This window comes from Pseudonaja textilis, chromosome 3 (assembly GCF_049901715.1).
Source record: "Pseudonaja textilis isolate UNSWEBS1 chromosome 3, rPseTex1.2, whole genome shotgun sequence".
NCBI classification, from domain to species: Eukaryota; Metazoa; Chordata; class Lepidosauria; order Squamata; family Elapidae; genus Pseudonaja; species Pseudonaja textilis.
This window is the reverse complement of record NC_141992.1, coordinates 52245849-52268098: the sequence shown is the minus strand read 5'-3', so window position 1 is coordinate 52268098 and position 22250 is coordinate 52245849. Positions and strand designations below refer to the sequence as shown.

General features: G+C 38.7%; 2 protein-coding genes and 1 long non-coding RNA gene across 4 annotated transcripts in view; 1 reads left to right on the top strand and 2 right to left on the bottom strand.

The window, feature by feature from the left end:
- Positions 1-2851: 2851 nt before the first annotated feature.
- Positions 2852-21928, bottom strand: SYPL2 (synaptophysin like 2). 2 transcript variants are annotated; one of them, XM_026718196.2, is made up of 6 exons: positions 21666-21796; positions 21375-21446; positions 16979-17103; positions 11418-11622; positions 8269-8460; positions 2852-7031 (listed from the first exon to the last, which is right to left on the bottom strand). In XM_026718196.2, the coding sequence occupies exons 1-6, from the start codon at positions 21720-21722 to the stop codon at positions 6903-6905; spliced, it is 780 nt and encodes a 259-aa protein (XP_026573981.1). In that variant the 5' UTR covers positions 21723-21796; the 3' UTR covers positions 2852-6902. The 2 variants fall into 2 exon arrangements, with proteins under 2 accessions (XP_026573981.1, XP_026573982.1); XM_026718197.2 differs by lacking the exon at positions 21375-21446 and having other exon boundaries at positions 21666-21928.
- Positions 11044-11318, bottom strand: LOC148126117 (uncharacterized). The gene is made up of 3 exons (XR_015742840.1): positions 11247-11318; positions 11116-11166; positions 11044-11070 (listed from the first exon to the last, which is right to left on the bottom strand). It is a non-coding gene; the product is annotated as an uncharacterized LOC148126117 (long non-coding RNA).
- PSMA5 (proteasome 20S subunit alpha 5) overlaps positions 21600-22250 on the top strand; it is a 30627-nt gene continuing 29976 nt past the window's right edge. The window contains exon 1 of the mRNA XM_087929695.1: positions 21600-22137. The gene's annotated coding sequence lies outside the window, so the exon portion shown is untranslated. The remainder of the gene's footprint in view (positions 22138-22250) is intronic.

Below are 22250 nucleotides of genomic sequence, written 5' to 3'. Positions count from 1 at the left end.
TCACGGCTTGAACTATCTTGTTTTGCATGTAATGAGTCTATCTCATATATTAGGTTCACCTTTTAAGTTGCATTACTGAAATAAATGAACTTTTGCACGATATTCTAATTTTTCGAGTTTCACCTATAATGCCTAATGACCTCAGCAGGCTCCCCAGAACTTTGGAGGGTAGCTGAGAGAGTTCCTGATTAGAATATTCACATTTACCCTCTGAAATACATTCTCTTTGGAGAACGCTTTGGAAACCTCCTAGTGCCAGACTTTAACTGGAGTTAACTGCAGTGTCACCCAGTATGACTTTGACTTTATTTCAGTAGGTGGCAGTAGTTTGCAAACATCCAGGACTCAAAAGTCAAGCAGGGTTGGACCCTATTGCTGTCTGAATGTGGAACACCAGGGATGAGAGCGCTGTAGACTAAATAGGAAAATATCCTGGAAGATTATGGCAAATTATTTTGTACTGTTCCCCCCAAAATGACACGGACAAGTTCATGTAATCACAGGAATCAGGTGTGACCTGAGGTATTTTTCTTCTTTTTAATTTCTCACTTCTTACAGATTTTACCCATTTGTTATAAGGTTAAATTCAAATCAATAGGTTTGATCTTTAAAGGCCAACTCGAATGGCCTTAGAAAAAAAAGATCAAACTTGGCTGAGTATTGTTGCTATTTGGATGATAAATCACCCAGGAAATCCTAGGGCTATGAACTATATTGGAAAGTTTTTATAAAAATCCAGGAAAAAAAGCAATGCTCAACTACTTGCACATTGTGGGTAATAAACTACATGGATAGGAGGAGTTGAGTTTAAACTGGGATCCAAGCTCTTTTACAATCAACTTTCCCACTTGCCATATACATATAAACTGACCCAGGAACTAGGATTGACTTCTTGGAGCTTTCTGATCTACTGCTGTTAAATGATGGATAGCTTTTCTGGAGTAGCATCCCTGGAAGTGTGTTTGCCTGCTTCCTTGCTGCTTTTGCAATGATTTTAGTGAACAATTCTGGATGATGTATTCAAAGATTTAACACTGCTGCTTTTGGCCTGCTTCTATATATATATATTATTATTTCATTTTGTTAGTTGTCATGACTCTACATTTCTTTAATAAATATTAGAAATAACACAACCTAATTAAAATAACATAAATCCAGTTAATTATGTTAAAAATTCAGGACAACTAGCGAGTTTTCTAGTTGGACAATAGGCATATATTTCTGGATAATTAAGACAGTAAACCGGTCATGAAGAAAAGTATAGAGTTCAAATATTTTTTTCAAAATCTCTCTTGTATCTGCCTTTGTAAAACAATAGTTTTGCACATCTATTCTACAAAAATACAGCTTTCCTACCTTTTTGCAACATTAAAGAAGTGTCATAAATTACAACCAAAACTACATTCAGAATAAATTGTTTAGGGTTAATTAGGAAAAACATGACAGTTCTAATTCCTGGTTTCTGATGGCCGAGGATCTAGCATTTAGCTGTTTTTCAGGGTAGAAGTCAGGGGAGCTCCCTGCATTGGAGGGCCCTCTTGTGTCTAGGTGCTTGAAATACACAGAACAAGGAATGTTATGGGAAATCAGTGCATTGTAATTTGCCTCTCCTCTTCCCCCTCCTGCTTACTGTGACTGAATGTGACTCAGCTAAGATACTGAATCCTTTGCTCCCCAACCCAGTACTCTCCAGATATGAAGATACACTCCCAATATTTTAAATACCATGTGAAGGTAAAGCATATGGTCTGCCAAAATGAAAAAAATTTGAGAAACCTAAATGTTCTCAGTATTTTGCGCATATCTTTGTAAAGTTCGCTTTATACTATACCTTAACAAGAAAATTCTAGCAACCTAAAACTTGGTGGAAAAAATAGCCCCATTGTACAAACTCTATAATGTGCTTTGAGTTATTATTAATATAGATTACATGGTCGTATTGTATCTGATATGTTCTGTGTATTTCTAAATTTTTCTTTTACTAAAGAGAGCACTTCTTAATTTTATCAACATAGTTATTTTTCATTAGTATGCAATGATAAAAAGCAAAAACCCAAATGCATTGGGCAATTCTTATTGATAACTGGACCAAGTTGATTTGAAAGACAAGAGTTGCTATTGTGGAGAACTTGGAATGACAGTGGATTTTTTCCCCATTAATTTGGTAGGCTTTATAGCATGCCGTTACAGCATGCATAGAGATCTTCACTTCATAATGATTAGCTGATTCAGTTAGCTGACCAGTTGTTTTTTGTGTGAGTTATTCTGAAGCAATATAGTTTACCAAACTGAATATGGACATTTGATCAGGGAGACCAAACTTAAGATCCAGTTCAATTATGAATGCAACTGAGTGGACTGTGACGTCAATGCAGTCTTAGTCTTGGCTCTTAAATGGGACTAGAACTGACTTAATACGGTAAGTATCAGAACACCTGTCTCATCACAATGCCAGCAGTGGCTTTTGTGTCCTCAGTTAATCCAACAGTTGTTTCCCCTGACATCTTGACTTCACCAAATCAGAATCAGTCTGGGTGGGGAAGTTTTTCAGGCTTCCATGAAAATAGCAGGAAGTAGATAACGCATCATATGGTAGCCAGTCTGACCATATGCATGACATGCTTTGTTACAAATAATGGAAAGTGGCATCTTCAACAGCATCTATGCATATTTCAATTTAAAATAAATAAAAGTTGTTTAAAAAAATGCAAAATAGAACTTTTCTTCACTTACCTGAATATGTTTGGGGTTATTAATCTCCAACTCTCCACATTCCTATCCCCCCTTTTCCATACTGTTTTCAACAAGGTAAAAAGGGATTTATGTCTATGTTTTAAAAAAATCAATACACTTTTTTGCTTTCCAATATTTTATGTTATTTTATTTTGTTACAAATCATTGAGGTATCTTGCAGAATGAAAGTTCAAATCCCCCAACACTCATGAAATTCCATGGATGGCCTTCTCTTTCTCTCTATTTCCTCACAAAACATTTAACATCAGAATGGAATCGCCTCCCACATATATCTCAATACTGTTCCTTTTTCAATGCCTTATATATGCTTTAGATTAGATTAATACAGTGAGTAGTGGTAAAGAAGAGAGCAAGAAAAGGCTTCATTATAAACTAGAGACAAAAGGACAGACTGCAATCAACTGCTAGCCTATTCAATCAGTGGTTTATTATTATTATACCTGCCACAGGTCAGTCAGATATTTAGACTAGATTTGTCATTTTTATCCATCTATGTTGGAATAAATAGTTCTGTTTTTCAAATAAAACAAACATCCATGTTTTAAATTCCTCAAATGTTCTGGACATGGTGAAATATGCTTAATTTGGAGAGAAAAATACAACAAAAATTTGATGGCACTCTTCTAATATTTTAAAGATTATCATTTAGAAGGCAGCAATTTTTTGACTCGGTTGCCATAAAAAGGGTATATTTTTAGTTGCACATTAGAAATACATTGTTCTATTTAAAATAGGTAAAAATGAAACAAATTATTTAGAAGATTGATGGTCAGAGACTGAGCAACCTAAAAAGTATTCTTGAATATTTTGGCATTATGCCAAAATTTCGACTATATGCTTTACAGGTATTTGTCTATTTATGGTGCATGCATGCATTCTACATAGAATAATTACTATTCAGTTAGGCATCTCAACCAATCACACTAAATGCACACAGCGAATTCAGATCACATTGGGAATCTTTTTCATCCTTTCTACTTTGTAACCACAACATAACAAAGAAAATATATAACATAAGCAATAGTCTGGCTACAAAATCACTTGCAAATTTTTGACAAAACCATTTTTTGTTGTTTGTCCATCATATATTATATGTTCAAAAGTTAGAAGACACCATGTACTGACAAGTTTGTGTATGTGAATATATGTAAAACTTGTCATACGCTACACCAAATACAAAAGTTCTAAAACAGTCAATCTCTGGAAAATAGACAGTTCAGTAACATTGTCATTAAGGCAATTATACTTAGGAACTAGATAGGACATTGATCAAAGCAAAACTATAAGTGTACATAAAGGCTATAGTCCTTCAAAGTGAACTCTCCAAATATTTTATTAGAACAATACTAACAATCACTAGGAGAGTAAAAATATGCAATATCCTGTCACTAGAAGAGTAAAATGCCTGAAAAAGTAAGCAGAATTGGTAAGAATAGATGCCCAGAATTCAGTAATGACCTATTGGTTGCTCCACTTTCAATAGAAATGTTTATTTTCCCAGGACAGAGAAGATAGACAACATGAGCATCTTAGTTACACATCATTAATCACCATTTGCTACACTGAATTTATAAGAAATGCTATGCTTCAGTTTTCAAAAACCCAAAGGCAGCAAAAGCAGTGGCCCTCCATTCTTTCTAGCATATGTCATGCCCAAGATACAGCCTCAGGACAGTGAGTCAGTCATCTAGGATGGCTTTGGATTCAGTGTTTATCTGCACCTGCTGCCTGGTCAGCTGTTATACAGCTCTCTTCTATGTTGGCTATAGAAGAAATGGCAAATGTAACACAACTGTATTTATTTCAAATACAGAAGCAAGCATATTTTAAGTCAGGAAGTGGCTTGCAGAATTTGCATGACCAATGGCATGCAACTATCGTATACTTTTTAAAGAATGTTTACTGCCAAGGGGACAGCATGCACCAGATACTTGTTTCTGTTTACAGCAACAATTTACAAAATATTATTCAATATTTGCACAAATGTCAGATCTTCAATTGGTAGCAAACAATAACACTTAGTACTGTGACATTAATTTTTATTAATTGAGGATCTTGGACAAATCTTTGCAAAGGTAGCAAGTAATCTGTAAGATTCAGAAGAATGAATCAAAGATATAAACAAGATGAAAGACACACATATCTAACTACACTTGTAGGTTCAGTGTTTCAGAAAAAAAATAGAACTCCTTGAAATGAATGATTATCTAAAAACACACTATTAGCTAAAAGCTAGGTATGGACTAATTTGTTGCACACATGATGGACTACCAGAGAAAGCTATTCTAATCTAGTCAAACAGTTTTCTTTTTGGTTTATAGTAACCTTTTTCTTCTTCTTCAAAAAAAAAAAAGGACACTGCAGGACCAGTAGGAGACTACATAGTTTCAATGCCAAAATGCCACAGGATTTCCTAAAAACTATCACTGTGGTAAAGAAGTACCAGTAATAAAAATTCAGGAAGAAAAGGAAGTTTACAAAAAATACAAAGGACACCTGCTTAATATGAAGGTCCCATACCTAACAAAGCACCAGTATTAGTAATATTAAGATTTCTTCTCCCTTTGCTGATAAAAGAAGATGTGGAAATAAGAGAAAGTCCAAGACCAAACAAGGTCTGATGTAATAGATTGAATTCAACAGAGAAAATAACCATCCTTCCATTCTCTGGCACCCCTCACCTTCCTAAAAGCTATCCACTCCCCCCATTTAAGTTTAGGTCTATTTGAAACAGAGATTTAAGGATTGAGGGGTGGAAATAGCTTGAGAATAGCTGATATTCTCAAGAGCAAGTTGTTTCTAATTAAAAAGATGGAGGAAAGGAAAAGCTAGATTTATTATACTACACTTAATTTCTGGCAGTCTTGTCCTCTACCTAAGAGACACCCAGAGTTGCTAAAAGCTTCCTTAAGAATTCCCATAGCAACCTGGGTGATTAGGGTGGCTCATGTCACCATCAAATGATGTTGCTAATTGCAGCCAAATGGGAGTTAAATTCGAGATACATGAACAAGTATACATTAGCAACTGATAATCAATTCAAAAAATGAAGAATTAACTATTTCCATTACAGAGGATTTAAAGGCCATTGCTAAGTTACTAGACACAAAGATTCTGAACAATATCGTAAGTTATATAAAACAATCCAATCTGTGCATGTTTCTCAGCCAACTTTTGGGCTGTCTTAAATTCAGGTGAATTGGTCTGCATATTCAAAGAAGTTCATATTGTGAAATATTTTAAAATAAAAATTTCAAGGAGATTTTGAAACAGATATCAAATTCTAGAATGCTAGAAGTATTCCACTAAAGCTACTTCTGGATGGTCAACATTTGTGTGCAATCTAGGGTTAGCAAAACCAGCTCACATTGGCAAGGATTACACTTTGTGGCTCAAAATGATCAATGAGGACTTTCTCTTATTTCAATTTGGTTTTTTTTTTTAAAAAAAACCTTTTCCATATTAGCCATGCAAGGCTGATAAAGACACCTGTGTGCAAACAGTATCTTAAGTTGCAATCAATTGTACTTATTTGAAGCAAAAATATGTTTAGAATATGTATACTCTGTAATACAAAATGAGAAATGTAACACCCTGCTTCCTGCCTTTAAATGTATTAAAGGTAAAAAAAACTTTTTTTTATTTTATTTTGCTGCTCAGCCAAGTGGCATGTTACTATTTCTACATCTATTATAGCTACAAAGTAGACTATTTTCTGTCTAAGGCACTTAGATGTCCCAAGTTTTGTGGTTTTAATTATTTGGTTTTCTCTAGGTTCTTATTCAACTCTACTGGCTTTATTTTTAAAAAATGATAAAAGTCATTGGTAAAGACATATTGCCATACATCCTGAGATAGGTGACTAATGTGAAAATGTACAGTAGCATATGCTTATAAAATATCCAAATAAAGAAGAGCTTTGTTGTAACTATGGACAGTCTGTGTATCTACAACCACAAGAAGACCAATGATTGCAGCTGGAGAAAGGCCTCCCATTTCAGTCACAAAGGGAAGCCAATATGACTGCTAAACCGTAGCAAAAATGGCAGAGAAGACATATTTCCTGCATGGGACGAGCAAAGGGACTGCATGTTCTTGATTTGGGGAAGGTGAGGAGAAGGCGGCTTCAGTGGGGGGGTGGGGTTTCCTTATTGCTTATCAACAGCCCCTTGTTCAGCAGAACTTTCCTTGTTGCTGGTCTGTGCATGCCAAGGGGTTTCTTTAAAAACAAACCAGCAATTTCCAGCCCAGAGTATAAAGTTGACAAAACCAAACAGCTGAGGAAGAAAATGAGAGGTGTATAGTTAATACAAAGCAGTTATTGGTGAAGGCTGAGCACTTATATAAAGTCAGTTGAGTACTTTTTAATGCCCCCTTGTTCAGATTTTCACAATAATTAAAGAACAGAAAAACAACCATCTTCCACTGTTTTACACATGTTCATGCACAGTAGAAATACTTTCTCATACTTATTTTTGTGAGATCCAAAGTCACAGACGAACATAATTTTGAAATCGGTCTGTCCGTTATGAAATTATGCTGCCTTGACTGGATATTCTATTTGTCTGTTCTTTATCCACTGAACAATCAAATCAGTAATACTGTAACCTAAGCAGAAAATAATGAAATGAGAGGAAGGGCTAATATTCCTTATATGTGAATTTCAATAATAATGATTGTATTCAGTAGAACATAAACCCCACCCAGTTTGGAGTCAGGGTATCTTTCAGTGGTGGGATTCAATTTTTTTTTACTACCAGTTCTGTGGCCGTGGCTTGGTGGGCATGGCAGTGGAAGGATACTGTAAAATCTCCAGTCAGAGGTGGTATTTGCTGGTTCTCTGAACTACTCAAAATATCCACTACAGGTTCTCCAGAACTGGTCAGAACCTGCTGAATACCACCTCTGGTATCTTTCTATGTGAATCTTACAATAAGCAGATAAAGTCCTCTCTTTTCCTCCTACTTTGGGGTGTGTGTGTGTAGTAGTGTATTTTAAATCCTTCCCAAGGAATATATATATATTCAGAAATGTACCTCTTCCAAGTAACATTTTTGCTGTTGTTTTTATTAGGCATGTTTGTATTGATGGCTAACGTTCTACAAATAATTTATATTGCCTGACTTTTATTTTAAACCCACTGCTGTTTTTCAATATTTCCTTTTAAATGTTAAACAATCATGTTTTAAACTGTAATATTTTAGATATACTTCTTGTATTTGTATACTTATGCTGTTCTTCGTTCTTCTTTAATCACCATGATTTGCCTTTCTCTTGATTACCAGCTGCTTGTTGAGCAAACTTAAACGGAAGTTTCTGTTTGCAAAAATGATGTGTTTGCTCAGCCTCTTTCATGACATAATTTCAGAGTTACTGCAGAAGACTTAAAAGACTAGCCCTGTTGGTTTTCGGAATGGCTTTGATTTAGTAAAAGAAATGGAATGGTACTATAGTACAGCTGTACTCTACATGCTCGCCCTCCCAATCATTATATTACTTCCAAGCAACTCTTACCACAGAGATGTTGGCCAAACCCATAGAAGGAGTGGCCCCAGCATTGCACACTGCATTTTTGAATTGACATACTGACATGGCTGCAATAAGGCTGGAAGGCCGTGTAGCTCCTTTCACATCTGATAGACCTTTGCCCCAAGCTGAAAATGCCACCAGCCAAAAGAAGGTAAATGAGACAGACACACAGAAGTCCTGAATGAAGGGGGAAAGAGAGAGAGAAAGAGTCACGGTTAATATACTCCATGACAGTAGCTCTATTCTGCTACATCCTTTCATCCAAAATACTCATGGCCAAATGGGGCAGACCATTTATTTTAATCAGGCATGCTTGTTATTTCACACTGTTTGTCAGCTAATAATCACTCCACTGCATAGTAAGGTATACATGCTGCACCTAGTCATATTATAGTTTGTTTGCTTCTGCCTCAACCATTACTGGTTTATAAACCAACTGTGACTTATTCAACAAATCACGGATAAGCAAATCCAAACTAACCACATCACATGAATCAGATGATAATACTGTTGCATAGATTGATTCTTCTTGTGCTAGTACTCCAAGGTCAACAAAAATGCAAAACAAAGAAGATAGGACTTCCAAATTGGATGCAAGTAGTCCTCCCTTAACAACCACAATGGGGACTGAAATCTCAAACATTTAGTGAAGTTGTTGTTTAAGCAAGTCATCCCATGATCTAAAGACCTGGTTTTTCTCTGGGGACTGAATGAACGAGTTCCACACTGGAAGGGACTGCTGGATTGATGGCAGGCTCCACATCCCCCTCCACCTTGCTCTCTGTTTTCCCATTCACCTTTCTGGTTATCAGATTAATGTTTTATTCTTGTTGTTTTCCTTTGTCATTGTTTATTTCAGGGGTCTCCAATCTTGGCAACTTTAAGCCTGTTGACTTAACTCCCAGAATTCTTGGAGTTGAAGTCACCAGGCTTAAAGTTGCCAAGGTTGGAGACCCCTGGTTTATTTCATTGTTCTATTATTTCACTTTTATTCTGTCTGCACCCATTCCTTTTCTCCCTTTTTATTATTGTAAGCCACCTTGAGTAGCCCCATGGCAAGACAGGCAGCAAATAATTTAACAAATAAATAAAACAACTGCTTCATTCAACCATTTTGGCACACTCAGTTGTGGCAATTAAGCAATCTTATGGTTGTTAAGTGGATAAAGTCCTAGTTAAGGAGCCTAGGGTACCTTGGGACTGGGAAAGACTCTAGGAGATCCATTGTAGGCTCTGCGCAAATGTATCTTCACTTGAAATTTCAGCCTCTGAGCAGAAAGATATTCATATGCAACCTGCACCAAGCCTCCTAGGCCCTTTTCCCTACCTTCCTGAGGCACCTATACCCCTTGCCTTACCGTGCTTCCTCTCCAGTCAGTAGCTGAAAATCCTGCTTGGATTTTGGCTCCCCTCTTGTCTTTGGGGTTGGGTGAAAGAGCTCCCTGCTAAAGGATTTCAGCTCCACGCAAGCAGGCATGAAGGATTTCAGCTCCATGCAAGCAGGCTCTTTCAACAAACCCCAGAAGGGAGAGGGAGTTTTAGCAGGTGGTAGCAGCTTGAAACTTTTCCTGCTATCTTCCCCATTGAAGATTGCAAATGTTGAATACATTATTGAGTAGCACTTGGCAACTGTGAACGTAAATGTCAGTGGTGGTATTCAAATTTTCTTACTACGTGTTCTGTGGGCGTGGCTTGGTGGGTGTGGCAGGGGAAGGATACTGTAAAATCTCCACTCAGAGGTGGTATTTGCTGGATCTCCAAACTACTCAAAATTTCCGCTACCGGTTCTCCAGAACCAGTGAGAACCTGCTGAATACCACCTCTGGTAAATGTGAACAGGTTGCCAATCAACCAGATTGCAATTATGTGACCATGTATATGTGTGTGTGTGTGATGTTTTGCAATGAGGCCAATGTTCATTCGAACCCTGGTTAAACAAGGACTACCTGTAAACATACATAGTGGAGCACTGTACCCTTTTTCTCAGGTTTCATATTCAGAAATGATCATTTTTTTAATGGAGCTTGCTCTAAATTAGGCTTGTCCAACCCGCGGCCCACGGGCCGCATGCGGCCCAGGTCGCCTCGTAATGCGGCCCAGTGCCCACCCCAACCTTCGTGCCAGAGCCAGCGAGGAGGAGGAGGAGAGGCAGACGCGAGGCGGGGCGAGGCGAGCAAGCAGCAAGAGAAAAGGCGGGTGTCGTCAGAGCGCCACCTCCTGCTGTTGCCGCCGCCGGCACCGCCGCCGCTTCTTCCCCCGCCACCGCTTCTTCCCCGCCACCGCTGCTGCTTCTGCCCCCGCGCCGCTTCTGCCCCGCCGCTGCTTCTGCCCCGCCACTTCTTCCCCGCCACCGCCGCCGCTTCTGCCCCGCTTCCACTTCTTCCCCCGCCACCGCTGCCGCTTCTGCCCCGCTGCGCTTCTTCCCCGCCACCGCTGCTGCTTCTGCCCCGCTGCCACTGCCCCGGGGGAAGAAGCGGCGGAGGAAGAAGCGGCGGCAGAAGCAGTGGCGGGGAAGAAGCGGCGGCGGGCAGAAGCGGCGGGGGAAGAAGCGGCGGCGGGAAGAAGCAGCGGCGGCAGTGGGGGCAGAAGCGGCGGGAGGGGCAGCGGGGGGCAGGGCGGTGGTGGGGCAGAAGCAGCAGCGGTAGCGGGGAAGGCTTCTGCCCCGCCGCGCTGCTGTCGCTGCTTCTGCCTTCCAGTCCTGCCTCATCCAGCCAGGCCATTTGCAGGAGGAGAGGTAGGCGTGAGGCGGGTGAGCTTTCTCCCCGCAAAATTTGGCCGGAATATAAACTGTGATAAAAAAAACTGTGATAAAAAAAACTGTGATAAAAAAACGTGATAAAAAATAATTTTTAATAAATAATTAATAATAAATAATAAAAACATCTCACTAACTTCATTTCCAAATAAATTTAATATGTTAACTATGTTTTCTATGGTTTTTTGGGATGATCAGGTACCGTTACTGTTATTTTATTTTATGTGTGGCCCAAACCAAATTTTCATCTTCTAATGTGGCCCAGGGAAGGTGAAAGGTTGGACACCCCTGCTCTAAATGAACTGTGTTTGTATAGAATTGGTTCTGTGATGTAGGACTTGAAATCTAAAGAACTTGAAAACCAAACTTGAGATCTTACCGCAAAAGGTAGCTTCTTATTTTCCTTATAGAGGGAGTGAAATCGTAGATATACTGCAAGAGCTGCCATAGTATATAGAAAAGTAAAAACCCCCAAGGTCACGAAGAATTCAGCTGGTGCAGAAAAGTCTCCCATGAGATGCAGCATTCTTTTAGAAGTTGATCCTTCGATACAATCTGGCATATCAAATGGGATTTTATACAACCTGGTCAAATTGAAAGCGAAAGCAAGTGAAATAGCTTAAATGTAATTTGAGTACTTAGTACAGAAGAATTAGGCTACAGGGTATCTCTAACATCTAGAAAACTGTATGGAGGAAATACCATATATATTTGCCTCATTCCCATCTTCGTTAAAATGTATTTTGCAGGTTTTAAACAGTTTTCTTCGAGACAAAAATGAAAAGTGCCAAGCAGCAATTTTTTAAAAACAGTTGTCTGAAACAAACACCTGAACAGCACAGTTTGGCTCAAGATTTTATGAGACTGCCTCGTGACCTATCCAGTCCTGTTTAGTGTACATCCATTTATGTCTTTATGATAAATCTTGATAAATTTTCTTGCCAATAACAAACACTAATAAAATACTTTGGCAGATTCTCTCAGACCCTATACCAATTTTAATAAATGTGAATTTAAAAAGTAGCTAAACCTTCTTTGGAAAAGCTTATCAGAATTAACGGGTTAAAGAGATGATACTTTAAAATTTTCAATTTATATGCGGAGAAACCCTTTTGGATTAAGCAATGTTATGAAAACATATGTGTAAAAATATTTTTATAAAGGTATGAGTTAGGAAAAAATACAGCTAAATCTAGTTTCTCAGTGCACCTTTATAACTTTCTGTACTTGCAAGCTCTCCTTGCTTACAACACAGCCATGTATCACATCACAGACCGCCTTATTCTATTTCCATATTATTTTTAGTGTGACTCATATTGAACATGCATCTTGGAAAAAATGTAAAGGAAAAGAATTTATTTGAGATTTCCCTGTTGCAAACCATAATTTATGGGTTTATTGTAATGCTAGTTTAACAATTGACAGTGCATATACAGAATTTCCTGCAATGAAAATACAACTATGAGAGAAGAGGTTTATATCCTTGGCAACCATGCCTAACATAATTCTGAATTCAAGAGACAGAAAGGCCTCGAAGGATGGGGAGGGAGGAATCTATTCCACCTAAAATGTTTTTCAACCCATATACAATTCATTAAGATACTATATTTTGTTTTGAACTGTCACTGCCAGTCCCACAACAACCCTTCCAATTTGTTCCCCTTCTTGTCAAAGGCATTTTAAAATACTTCACAGACATGCCTCTATTTATAGCTATCAGATGTTGTCAGGGAGGGAAAGATGCACACAGATATAACCATGTTAGATCTTTCATGCATTGATTTTATTCCAACTTAGATCTTGTTTCTGCTTATCCAAAAGCCTTATGGTGGCATCTCCACGTAATGGAGAAAGTTTTTGTTGTGCTGATTTGTGCTCCACAAAAATATAACCTTCTATCTGATCTGGCATACCAAAAAGAAATTTAGGATATTATGTATAATCCAATGCTGCCTCTTGTTTTTAGTAATCGCACTGATCACCAAGGCCACCAAATCTTAGATCACTAAGATTTAGATAAAGAACTGCTGATATATTTTTTTTTGTATATATTTGAGTTTTCACAAAGAGGAAAAAGAATACAAATAAAACATCTTTTTTGAAAGTAGCGTAATCCCGGGTTAGATTTCTTCGTACAGACACATATTCAGGTTCATGCTCATTTTTATGTTCTATTCCATATCTTATTACTATTTTACATTTTCTGCATAGCTTCTCCCCTCTTTTAATTTTCTCAATTTTATTTTAATTATCTCATCTCAATTCAAATCATTGTATTTATATTTTTTGTCTGTCCTATTTCAATTATCTATTACCTTTTCTCATTAAACAAAATTTCCCCTGTAGTTACTGATTGGAGTATGACGCCTTTATATCTTTTCCCTAAAGTTGTAACATTCAATATAATACATAACTTCCATTCGGATTCTGCTTGGTACATTCTTAAAATACACACTGTATTCTTAAAAAAAGAAAAAAATTATAAATGTATATAATTAAAACACTCCATTCCAATTCAATTCTATCAATATTAATATTCATTAAAGTCTTAACATCTTTAACATTAGTTTTCAATTAAATATCATACTTCTATGGGAACAATTATAAACTTTCCATAGTTAATTCCCCCCCTTTACTTATATTTTATAAAACATTAACTAATTAAAATGTTCCCGTTCCTTCCTAATTCAATTTTCTCATTTATTTTATTTCACTTATTTTATTCACAAACATTTCACTAAATTACACTATTTTATCCCTCATTTTAATCATATGTTGTTTCCAATTTTCTAAAGTTATTTCTATTACTAACATAACAATACAATCTTATGTACCTTTACAGAATCCTTTTTTCAGTTAGACTTTCACCCATTATCCCTAAATAGGTCCTGTTTCTCTATATCTTGCTCCAGTCCTTTGTAACTTCTTTTCCTTTCCTTCTTCCCTCTCTTCTTCTCTGTCCCCCTTTTACCCCCTTGTCTCTCTACCTCTGTTTCTCTCTTCTGTATTCCCCTTTTCTGTTGCTTTCCAGTATTATACTTATTTTTCGAATTATTTTTCTTTTCTTTGGTTGTTTTTTTAAGTCTTAAATTTTCCATTCTCTTTTCCCCACTTTCCTTTTTCTTCCCCACATAAAATTGCTTGTTCATTAAAGATGGCTTCTTCTTTGTCCCAGTCTTCTTGTTTTGCAGTCTTTTCTTATTGTTTCTCATAGTTCCAAATCTCCATTTCTAAGAATTGAAAAATGAAGCCAAAAGAACCCTTCCCTTCTTGTGTATCTTCTTTGTACTTTTTAAGTTCCATTTTTAATTCATCCAGAAGTGGTGCCATTGTATAAATTTTTAAACAACTGCCCGATTGATTTTAGTCATTCAAATATAATAACCAAGAATCCAATGATCACGAAATAATCCAAATACACGCAAGCTGTTTCTTTTTTGCTCTTTTTTTTTTCACTTTCTCTTCCTGGGGTTACTATTTAGTTGCAAAGTTTCAGTTAAAATGTATCTTTTAGAAGTCTTGTTGAAGTTTTACTGTAGATTCTTTTTAATTCCAGGCAGTCTCCTCCCTCTTCCAGATCCTGCCCTTATTCTTTTTTTCTCCCTTCCTGCTTATGAAAAAGAAAATTTTTAATGTCCAGAAATCTTTATTATCCCTTTGGCATTTTGTTTTATTTTCAGCTTAATTGCCAATTGATGTCAACGTGGATTTTTCCGATTTCTTATTTAAGTCTCTTAGTTGTCAGTATAGGGAAGGAGAGAGAAGAAAAAAAAAGCCAAACCTTTCCCTTTTCATTTTCCTTCACTGCTTCTGACTCTTCTTTGGGAGCGATGTTATTTTTTGTAAGTTTAAATTCCAGGGTACATTAGTTGTTGCTTTTACAATTTAACCCGGTCAGCCAAAACTTTCACTTCTTATCTTCCTCCTGCACATTCTTTTCCGGTTGAGTTCTCCTTTGTGGTGGCCATTTCTGACCATCGCTACAAATGCCTTTGAGAAAGGGAGTAATGGCCAGCTGATGAGGAGAGATGCGGCTCTCCTCAACCCTGCTGGCGGTCTCTCCCCTCTTCACCACCTCTATGGGGTGGCTTAGCCCCGAAACCAGCTGGCTCGGGGCGCTCCAGCGGTGAGCCCAGACAGAAACCGCACACGATCGCGGATTTCTGTCTGTCGCCGAAGCCCTTCAAACCAGAACCAGAACTGCTGATTTTTTTTTTACTGGTTTATATGACTCTCAATAAATGACAGCTGTATCAGATCAGCTGCTGCTTTTAAGTTTGTAGCAAAAATATTCCTTTTCCTCTCAAAGCAAAATCAGAGTTTTCAGAATGCTTTATTGTATTTCTGGCTACACAGCAGTTTCCTACACAGCAGTTTCCTACACAGCTAGTAACCTGCTATAGCAACACTCATCTGGAAGTGAGAGGAAAGAAGAAAGGGAAACAACAATTCAGCAATGTTGTACCATAATCATTATTTTAATTTAATTCAGATGATACAATTTTGCTACACTATGATCCGCCAATGTTAATTCACAGAGTACAGCCATGTGCATAAAGTGCATAAATTCAATTGACAACTGCTAAACTCCTCAATGAAAATTGCCCTCGGGAAGTGGTGCTCTCAAAGTTTTAGATGATATTATTTTTATCCAACTCTCCCCCTCATATCATTTGAAATACAATTTAATATAATTGAAACCACAGCGGGGGTGTGGCGGAAAGGAATCAAACTACTCATATCAACATGCTGAAATACAAATGCAAGGCAGCTGGGACCTCCACCTGCCAATCTTGGAGATAATGCCAATCTGGAAGCAAGGTACCCAGCTGGAAACAGAATTCTCACCTCATTTGGTTGTCTCTAACCAAGATATTTCAGACATGAGCCCTTTTTAAATAGATGCAGTGATATAAGCTGGTGGTAATGCTTGTCTTAATAGTTCTGTACTGAGAATAAACTCCTACTGGAGATTCTGATGTCTTGGGAGAAAAGAGGCTTCGTTTCCAGCTGTCAGAATGGAACAGATATATCCCCAAACAAAATAATGGATGGTATACTTCTAGATATAATGGCCCAGAAAATAATACATTTGGGTTAACCTCTTCACCTACAAAGTTTTCTGAAAATCACAGTAGCTCCTCTTCCTGCAGGTCAATGCATTTTCTAATTCACTGTTAAGTGTTATGTAACAAGAATTTTCTCACGTGGGAATATTCCAATATATGGCATGTAGCTTATTTATACTATATAAGTCATTGAATCTTTTTTTCAAATATCAAAGATCCAATAGCACTGTGTCCGCACAGTGGGTCAGAAGTGGTTTCTCTTGTGGCATGCATACACTAGTTTCTTGGATGAATTATATTTTCCTGCACGAACAGTCTTAAAATCTCTGAACAACTGGAAAAAAGAAAAGGGATTCAGAGTCTTATAAAATCTGCTCTGTGCAATCAAGGCATTGAGTAGTAATACTCTATGCTGCATGATGAATCACTTTGAAAACTAAAAGAATTCTCAAAGTGATCTGAGCAATTGGAGGCATTAAAAAAACAAACCCAAAAGGAACAAAAAAATTTTTTTAGCACATCCAAGCTAACATACTTAAGTGAGATTTCTGAATGTCATATTATGCAAAGCAGTGTCTGGATGTTGCTGTAATAATGCTACAATTCTTCCACTGCTTAATGCAATTTATTTTAAATCAGTAGTTAAGAGATTTAAAGCAACTCTAGAGGAATAGTTTGAAAAATAGCCTGTGATATTGAGCGATTCTAGTTAAAAAATTACTTGTCACTGAAAAAGATTTAAGGACATCTTCATAAGAAGAACTCTAAGAAATATAAAGTAACCATTTCCCCTTTACTAAAGGCTATTACCAACAGTGTTGAGTTTCACATTATACCTTCCATATCTGCACTCTGTCAGCTTTTCATTTACCTGAAAGGATATCCAAACTGCACAGTAATAGCAGTTGTCTCCTTGGGAGGCTTGGTGCATTTCACAGTAGCCCCTGTTTCTGCACTGAAAGAACCACAGGCTCCAAAGGCAAAAATGGCAAAGAGCTGAAGAGAAAGGGGAGAGGAGTTTAGAATTAAATCTGTAAACAAGCAATAGGAAAAAGGCAACATATTGAGCTTTACCAACCCCTGTGAACAATCCCAAGACCGTACAGATTGCATACTACCAAGGTTTATAATGGCCCAGTGTTTTTAATAAAACCACATCAATCATCAATGCACATCAACCACTGAAGAAACAATTTGCAAGCAATACACACGCCTGATCAATTTTTAAAAAACTGCATATTTTCTTGGATAGATTTAAAAAATCTTGAAAGAAAGAAAAGAAATAGCTTGTGGGAAGCCAACACTGCAGAAAAAAATAACTAGGTTTATACTCAATTTCTATAAGAAAAAAAGCATCAAATTTAAAAAAAGAACAATGTATGTCTTGCTTTTTTGCAGGATAGTAAGCAGTATTAGAATCCTTAGATATAACCAATAGCTTTTAAAAAAGCATCTGTCAGAAAAGTAACTGAAATAATTCCATCAACTTCAATAGAAAGCTAAATGGTTTGACTAAAGTCTGCCCATAAATATGGGACAAACAACAATTATGCCACATATATCAAAAATATTTTGTTTCAATATAAATTGCCTGAAGCTACATAAAATCAATCCCCGCCCAAAAAGTGAAATCCACAGTGTAAGAATGCACTTGAAGCTGATAGATTTATTCATTTTAAACACACCATTCCATTCAGAGATATGCATTACGTTTGTAATAGGCAAAACTCAGCAAAAGCTGTAGAAAGTCAAGACTAATAGGCATACTGTATAAAAGCAGATGCTAGTGTTGGAAGAGACCAAAATTAAATTTTAGTCTGCTCTTGCTACGTATAAACTTCGCTTATGATCACATCAGCACTGCCAAGCTTATCTCCCTTTGCATAGGTTAGAGAATACAAGAGGATACAGCTAATGAAAATGGTCAGTTTAGATTTGGGCCATATATAACAATGCACTAGATATCAAGAAAAGCTAAATCAAGAGGATTCTTCAAGCACTGTGGTAGGTCAGATAAAAATGAATGAGGGGGAAAAAAAGGATTTGCCAGTTGAACAAAAAACTGTTACATTTACCATTAGCCTCAACTCGCTTACACATATGCATATATAGCAATATGGGCCATGCAAGACCTGGTAAGACATCCTGGCTGGGTTCAACTTTGAACAACAAAGCAACAACAAAAGAGCCTAAATCAGACACTGGTCCCTGGTTTGAAAGACCCCCTTGGCTGAGCCTGAGACTAACATCCAGCCAAAACAGGACCAACCAAAATCCAACTATTCAGCTATTATAATGAAGGCTGCACTGTACTCCCTATGGGTTTCCATAAGCTCAGCTAGGAAAACCGATGAAAGCTAGCAGATGTGCTGCTTAAATACCACTATGACTGAAGAACTTCAGAATTAGTTGTGTCTATGTAAGTGCAGAGAAATGTGAGTGATACAAGAAAGAGGGTAAAAGAAAGGAGTAAAAGAAAGGTTTTGTCATGATGTGTAGCATTTAGATGGAACTAAAAGTAACAGTTGCAACAAAATTATAATATAAACAGCTCAGAAAAAGGCGACTGTATCTGTCAGACTCTCATTTTCCCCCCTATCCTAATAAAGCAGGTACAGGTAGTCCTTGATTTACAACCACAATTGAGCCCAAAATTTCTGTTGCTAAATGAGACATTTGTTAAGTGGGTTTTGCCCCACTTTATGACCTTTCTTGCCACAGTTGTTAAGTGAATCACTGCAGTTGTTAAGTTAGTAACCCAGTTAGTAAGTGAATCTGGCTTCCCCACTGGTTTTGCTTGGAGGAGATTGCAAAATGTGATCACATGACCCCCCCAGGACACTTTAACCATCATAAATACAAATCAATTGCCAAGTGTCTGGATGTTGACCACATGACGATGGGGATGCAGCATCAATGGTCATGAGTGTGACAAATGGTCATAAGTCACTTTTCCGTTGTAACTTTGAATGGTCACTAAATGAACTGTTGTAAGTGAAGGACCACCTGTGTCTTGATTTAATAAACTTTATCCAGACATGTTTACTGGCAGCCAATACTGACTTTCCTTTCATGAGCTCCAGTACTCCATGAAATCTGTCATTACTATTTGCAATTCCAGGTTTTGCATAACAGCTGATGACAGCACTAGGGTTCTCAACCCTACTTTTGCATCAGGGGAAGAATCAGGCTCAAACTCTGAGCAGGACTGACTTATCCCAAAGCAACTGTTTAAGTGCTGACTTCTATGAATTTAGAGCCAACTCTATATTTTCTATCTGTATAGAAAAAAAAAGAACTAGCATGGTTCTCAAGTATTTTGCTAGATGTGAAACATATAATTGAAAAAAAGCTTCTACATATATAGCAGGGTTAGTCAACCTTTTTATACCTACCGCCCACTTTTGTATCTCTGTTAGTAGTAAAGTTTTCTCTAATCGCCCACCGGTTCCACAGTAATGGTGATTTATAAAGTAGGGGACAAAACCCCTACCGCCCACCATGAAAGCTGGAATGCCCACTAGTGGGCGGTAGGGACCAGGTTGACTACCACGGATATATAGAAAATTCTGTATTCAGAAAATACTATCCGTACCACTGCAGGCTGTGTGTGTAGCCACATGTCATGAAAAATATCTCTGTGTACTCAAGGCAAGAAAACATGAAAAATCTGGTTTGGGCTCTTCAGTAGTTAACACTTCCCAAGCTAAGACATTATCATTGAATGAAATGGATAGATCTGGCAGGACAAAAGAATCCTTTCAAGATACAGTGACTATGACTTTTACTAAGGAGCTTTGTCATTAGAACTTTCTTGCTTTTTTAACCATGCTAATTTTAGCCTACATTCTAAAAGGGAAGCTTCTTGACATGATTGATATAATGTCTTATCACAATGCTAAAATTGTAAAGAGAAGTGAAAATGCTTAAGACCTTGTCAGGCAATTACACAGCATAATAAAAAAATATGAAGGGTCAATTGCAGACTGTGAAAGAACCCTATGCACATATTTAAAACAATAAAAGATGACACAAACTACTACTTATATTGCATAACCTAATGTCTTGAAGTATAATGGAAGGCTACTTGTGCCATTCGTCATAAGACTTTAGAGCAACATTATTCTCATGATCCAGTGCTTTAAGCAGTCACTCAATGCACAAAATTGCCACAACCAGAATCTTCATATAGCAATTCATATTGCTGTCCTCAAGCCATGCATCATGCAAAGACAAGTCCTTGCCATTTACCAGGGGACCCACTTGCATTATCTTTAAAGTACGTGAGATGTGTTTTCATAGAAGTTTAAACTCATCCAAATCTGCTGCACACTTAGACAGAATGCTGTTAGTTCAGGTTTTTCCCCCCTTATCACTCAGTTCCTCCCTGGTTCTTTTCAGAGTCTGAACCTGTATTGGACACCCTTTGTGTTGGAATCATTAACTACATGATTTTGACAAAATGTATTCTTCATGTTTAAGTAATACCACTATTGTCTAAAGATAGAAAAAAAATGGTGGTACAGCATGTTATTCAATAACAGTGCTATATACGGATGTTTATAACATAAAACAGAATTTTGTAAAAAAAAAAAAAAAGGAAGTGGGTTTTCTTTTTTTTTCTTTTTAAGAAACAGAAAGTCGATTTGGGTCCTTTAAGGCTTATTCTGTTTCTCTCTCTCCCATCCCCTAACTTTTGCATTAAAATGGGTAGAAATCTGAAAATGTCCCTAGGGATCAAATTGAAATTGAAATGCTCCTCTCCCTTGGAAAGAGACACACAAAAATACAGCGTTGGAGTGGAGCCTCCTGGCACTGGGTCTGTGCTGTGGACTAAATAAACCTAGAGCTTCTAATCTCCTCTTGGGAAGGCTGAGAAGAGAGAGAATTTGTGAGCTCAGGGACAAGTTAAGGCGTGGTATGTGCAGAATCAGAGCTCCAAAAAGGTTAAACCCGCCTGAGTGAAATGTGAGCGCAGCTCGCCACTGTTCCCATACATACCCCAAGTCCACAAATCCAGACTCCTTTGCACATAGATGGACTGCCCGAGGAGGCACTCCCCTCCACCTCCACCGGCTCCTGCACACAACCCAGGTCCAATTTCCCAGCCTCGTGTGGCCCCTTTCCTTGATGAAACTTCACCAAGGCAACAGTTTTAGCGCATTGTCATCCTTCCCTTCCAGGTTGGGGACCAGGTTGGGGTGGGGGGGGGGGTGGGGGGAGAAGGCAAAAGCAGAAAAGTTGCACACCGAAAAGAGCAAACTTACCCACTCCAGCACCTTAATGAATCCCAGGGGCTCCTCCAGGCGACCCCACCGTAGCCCCCCAAACAGCTGGGCCTGGCAAGGAAAGCAAAAAAAAAAAAAAAAAGAGGCAAGGGGGTGGGAGAGAAACATGGGCAGGGATTTCAGGTCAGCCAGGAGGGAAAGCCAAGGGTGGGGAGGGCGGGGAGGGGGGAGAGGGAGAATTAGGAAAGGGCGTCAGAAAGTTGAGGGACAGTCAGAGACAGAAAGAAAGGCCAAGAGGCGGGAGAAAAGGGCCAGCGAAAGGAGCCCTACCACCAGGTTGGAGGACTCCTTGTCCGCCGCCGCGCTCTGGGCTCTGGATTCCGACATGCTCCGTGGAGAGCTGGTCGCCGCCGGGTCGAGCTCGGCTTCCTTGCCTCTCTGGCGCGTGGGCGGGGGAGTTATCCGGGCGAGGGGAGCCCCGGCTGGAGTTGGCGGCGCGAGCGGCTGCTCCCTCCTCCGCGGACCTGCGGCGAAAAAAAAAGCCCCGTCGGAACTCCTGTCAAAGTCGGCAAAAGAAGAGGGAGGCGCCCCGAGGCGACGGCGGGCGGGCGGGCGGGCTCGCCTCTTGCGCGCGCTTCGGCTCCTAGGCTGAAGCCGCTGAGGGGCGGGGCTCCCCTTGCCGCCGGCTCCGCCTCCCTCCGAAGGGGCGGACGGCCCAGGCGCCCGGCGTCTTTTTTTGCTCTCCGGAGGAAGGCAGGACGCGCCTCGCTCGCTCGCTCGCTCGGCTGCGGCGGCTAAGGATGTAAGTAAGGGGTCTGCGAAGGGAACGTCGGTCCGAAGCATTTTAGTGCTGTGGGGGGAGGGAGCGCAGAGCTTGGCCAATGCAGTAAGGTGGGGGAGGGGTGGGGGTGGGGG